Source organism: Solanum tuberosum, unplaced genomic scaffold, assembly GCF_000226075.1.
Source record: "Solanum tuberosum cultivar DM 1-3 516 R44 unplaced genomic scaffold, SolTub_3.0 scf00207, whole genome shotgun sequence".
Lineage (NCBI taxonomy): Eukaryota > Viridiplantae > Streptophyta > Magnoliopsida > Solanales > Solanaceae > Solanum > Solanum tuberosum.
In genome coordinates this window covers 970,867-974,554 of record NW_006239133.1, presented here as the reverse complement: position 1 = coordinate 974,554, position 3,688 = coordinate 970,867, and the positions used below count along the sequence as shown (strand labels likewise).

General features: G+C 37.7%; 1 protein-coding gene across 1 annotated transcript; it reads left to right on the top strand.

Moving 5' to 3' along the window:
- The first annotated feature begins 812 nt into the window (after positions 1-812).
- LOC107062202 (uncharacterized) lies at positions 813-1,196 on the top strand. Its single transcript, XM_015312565.1, has one exon. It carries the CDS (start codon positions 813-815, stop codon positions 1,194-1,196), a length of 384 nt encoding a protein of 127 aa, XP_015168051.1.
- Positions 1,197-3,688: the final 2,492 nt, after the last annotated feature.

Here is a 3,688-nt window from a genome sequence, read left to right as displayed (position 1 = left end):
TTTTAGGGGGAGGATTTGCATTCCCTGAGTGGATGACTTGATTCAAAAAGTGTTGATAGGATCTCATGGTTTGCGGTACTTTATTCATCCCGGTGTGACCAAGATGTATCGAGACTTGAAGCAACTTTATTGGTGGCTTGGCATGAAAAAAGATATAGGTGAGTTTGTGGCAAGGTGCCAAAACTGTCAGCAGGTAAAGTATGAGCCTCAAAGGCCTGCCGATTTGCTACAGAGAATGCCAATCCCTGAATGGCAGTGGGAAATGATAGATATGGACTTTGTGGTTGGACTTCCCAAGACCATGGGAAAGTTTGACTCCATTTGGGTTGTGGTTGACAGACTAACTAAGTCATCCCACTTCATTCCAATCAGAGTAGACTATAATGCCCAGCAGTTGGCAAGGATTTATGTTATGGAGATAGTAAGGCTGCACGGGGTGCCCCTTTTTATCATCTCAAACTGTGGCACACAGTTAACATCAAAGTTTTGGGGGAAGTTGCATGAAGAGTTGGGCACTTAACTCACTTTCAGCACAACTTTTCATCCAAAAATTGATGGACAGTCGAAGAGGACAATTCAAGTGTTGGAAGACATGTTACGGGCATGAGTAATTGACTTTGGAGAGCATTAGGATAAATTAATACCTTTGTGTGAGTTCTCTTACAACAATAACTATCACTCCAGCATTAACATGGCACTGTTTAAAGCACTTTATGAGATGGGATGTAGATCACCCATAAGATGGTTTGAGGTTGGAGATGTGAAACATTTGGGTTGGGGTGGAGTTGGTAAATGATGCTCAAGATAAGGTGATGAGTATCCAAGCTAAGCTTTTAGCCACTCAGAGTCGACAGAATGAGTATGCAGATCGTAAGGTAAGGGACATGACATTTCAGGCTGATGAACAAGTTTTTCTGAAAATGTTACCCATAAATGGGGTGATGAGATTCGGCAAGAAGGACAGTCTCAGTCTTCGCTACATTGGCCCATTTGAGATCCTTGATTGTGTAGTGCCACTAGCTTATAGGATGTCTTTACCGCCTAGACTATCTGGAGTCCATCCAGTGTTCCATGTGTTCATATTAAAGAAGTATCACGGGGATGAAGATTATATCATCAAGTGGGACTCAGTTTTGTTAAACAAAGATCTTAAGTATGAAGAGGAACTGGTTGCAATCATTGATCATGATGTCTGAAAGTTGAGAACCAAAGAGATTAAGTCAATGAAAGTTCAATAGAAGCATCGTCCAATTGAGGAAGCTACTTGGGAAACCGAGAAGGACATGCGAGATAATTATCCCCAACTATTTGACGATTCAGGTACTACTCTATTCTTGCCTTAGCCTAGTTTTCCTAGTTTGTCACTCGAGGATGAGTGATAAGTAAATTGTTATCTATTGTAATGGTTTATTCTCGTTGTTATGGATATGCCAATGGGGAAGGAATTTGGTCCAATAAACTCCTGAGTAGTAACTTGGAAATTTCCCACCTAGGCCAAACTTGGATGAAATCTGAGTCAGGTGAGGTCTAGGTTAATTCGATAATGGATGGGTGATTTGATTATAAATTTAATATTTGAGTGGATATCCAAGACGATAAGGATTTTGTACGGCTTTACGAAATCAAATTCGGACAGGTAGAACTCCTGTTATTGATTTAAGCATAAAATGGTGGTTTTAGAACGTCAAGGTTCGAGGTTTTGTTCTGAAATTGAAACTTGAAATAGATATTCCGAGTCTCTATCTCCGTACAACCCACCGCGGTGGGATTTTTTTGCCATGGCGAGGTAGCTATGGAGGGCCAGTCGCAAGTAAAAATGGAAAAAGTCCCAAAAATGTTATTTTTATGCAAACTTCGTTCTTGGAGAGAAAATGGGTGACCTGTGTCTATTTCTTCTATTTTTTTCACTAATTCTCGTGCTAAAGGTAAGTCAATTACTCCCCTAATTTGTAAATTGATTCTTAGAACTTAGAATCCTTGATATTTATCCTTGGGGGAGGGTTTTGGCTTGAATTTAATGGTGGAAAAAGCCCTAGTTGGGTGTTAGGATCATGAGATTGGCCAAGGGTTAGTATTTGGATATAATCCAGGTAAACTAGGCCTCTATTATTGTTCCTTTGCATAATTTACTTGTTTTAGACCAAGAACAAGCTGAGAGACTTCGGAAAGGGAAAGCTCAAGTTCAAGTTCCTTAAAAGTGTTCAGGCTTGGTTTCGAGGTAGGTGATGATTTGATTTTCCATCTATGTTATATATGTCTGCTAACTAATCCATTGTATTCATGCGTATTTGTGAATAGGGAAAGATGAAATGAATCTAATGAAATGACTAATTGTGATTATGTAGCATGCAATGAACATGTTACCTGATTGTGCTATACAAGTGTGTAAATCATTCATTGTGGTTCTGACTGTGTTTGTGATTGTGGTTGATTGGATCGGGTGTCACGTTCTGACACATAATTAGATCGGGAGTCACATTCTGATACATAATTGGATCGGGTGTCACATTTCGATACATTATTGGATCGGGTGTCACATTCTGACACACTAACAGTTTGAGTGTGGTTCCATGAGAGGACCATCATTGACTGTTGCATTTGAGATTAATATTGTGAAACTCATATATTGGGCATGAACTTGTAAATTTTTATTCTTTCTATATATGTTTGGTTACTTTGTTGTAGTTACTTGTGTATGTCTCATTTATTGGAATAACCGTGTGATCCTACCAGTACACCATTGTTTGTGTAGTGATACTGCACTTGCTCTTTCTTTGTTGAGTACATGACATCTGTAAGCGGCTATTGAGAGACCTAAGCTAGGAAATCATTGACTTGTTGAGTTCAAGGGTGAGCCAGTTCCTTCAGGCTACCATGGATTCATCTAGGATCTTAGTCCATTTCCTTCGGACTTAGAACTTTCAGACTCTTGCTTTATGTTTAGCTGTTTTGGGGTTGCATCCTCTTATCTTAGACCGTTTGGTTAGAAGTTTTGGTGCAATGACTTTCATGTTCTAGGGGTTGAATTTCCGCTTGTTTATGTTGTTTTTGATAACTTATTGAGTTTATAGGAACTCAGCTTTTAAATTGATTATTTAAACCAGTTTCCACATTTTAAAATGTCGGTCTTTTGGTTAGTATTATTTAGTTAGGTTGTAGTAATGGTTCTCCCACCGGAGGGTTGTGCCAATCACGGCGGTTTAGATCGTGACACACTATTAGCAATATTACAAAGTAAGCTTGTCAATGGCCCAAATATACTTTAATTGTTATCCCAATCTATATATATATATATTATATTCTATATATAATAAGCCATAATGCAACTATCATTGTAACTATCTTGTTAGCTTTCAACCAAAAGCTAACAAGATAGGAATAGGAATACAAATAGGAATAGAAATAGTAGTAACTATCTTGTGAGCTTTCAACCAAAATGACTACTTCTTTTAAATAATAAATATGTCATTGTATGAGCTATTTATTACTCATTCCTTTTGAATTTGTTAATCTGATTTTGATCTGACACATAGTTTACGAAAGTAAATTAGATTTTGAGAAAAAAAACATTAAGTGATACTTGAAGTTGTCCCAGATTTTCAAAAAGACACCTTAACTTTGCGTGCGTCCTATTACCCCACAAAACATTCAAAATCACAATAAATACACATTTTTTACACAATATTTC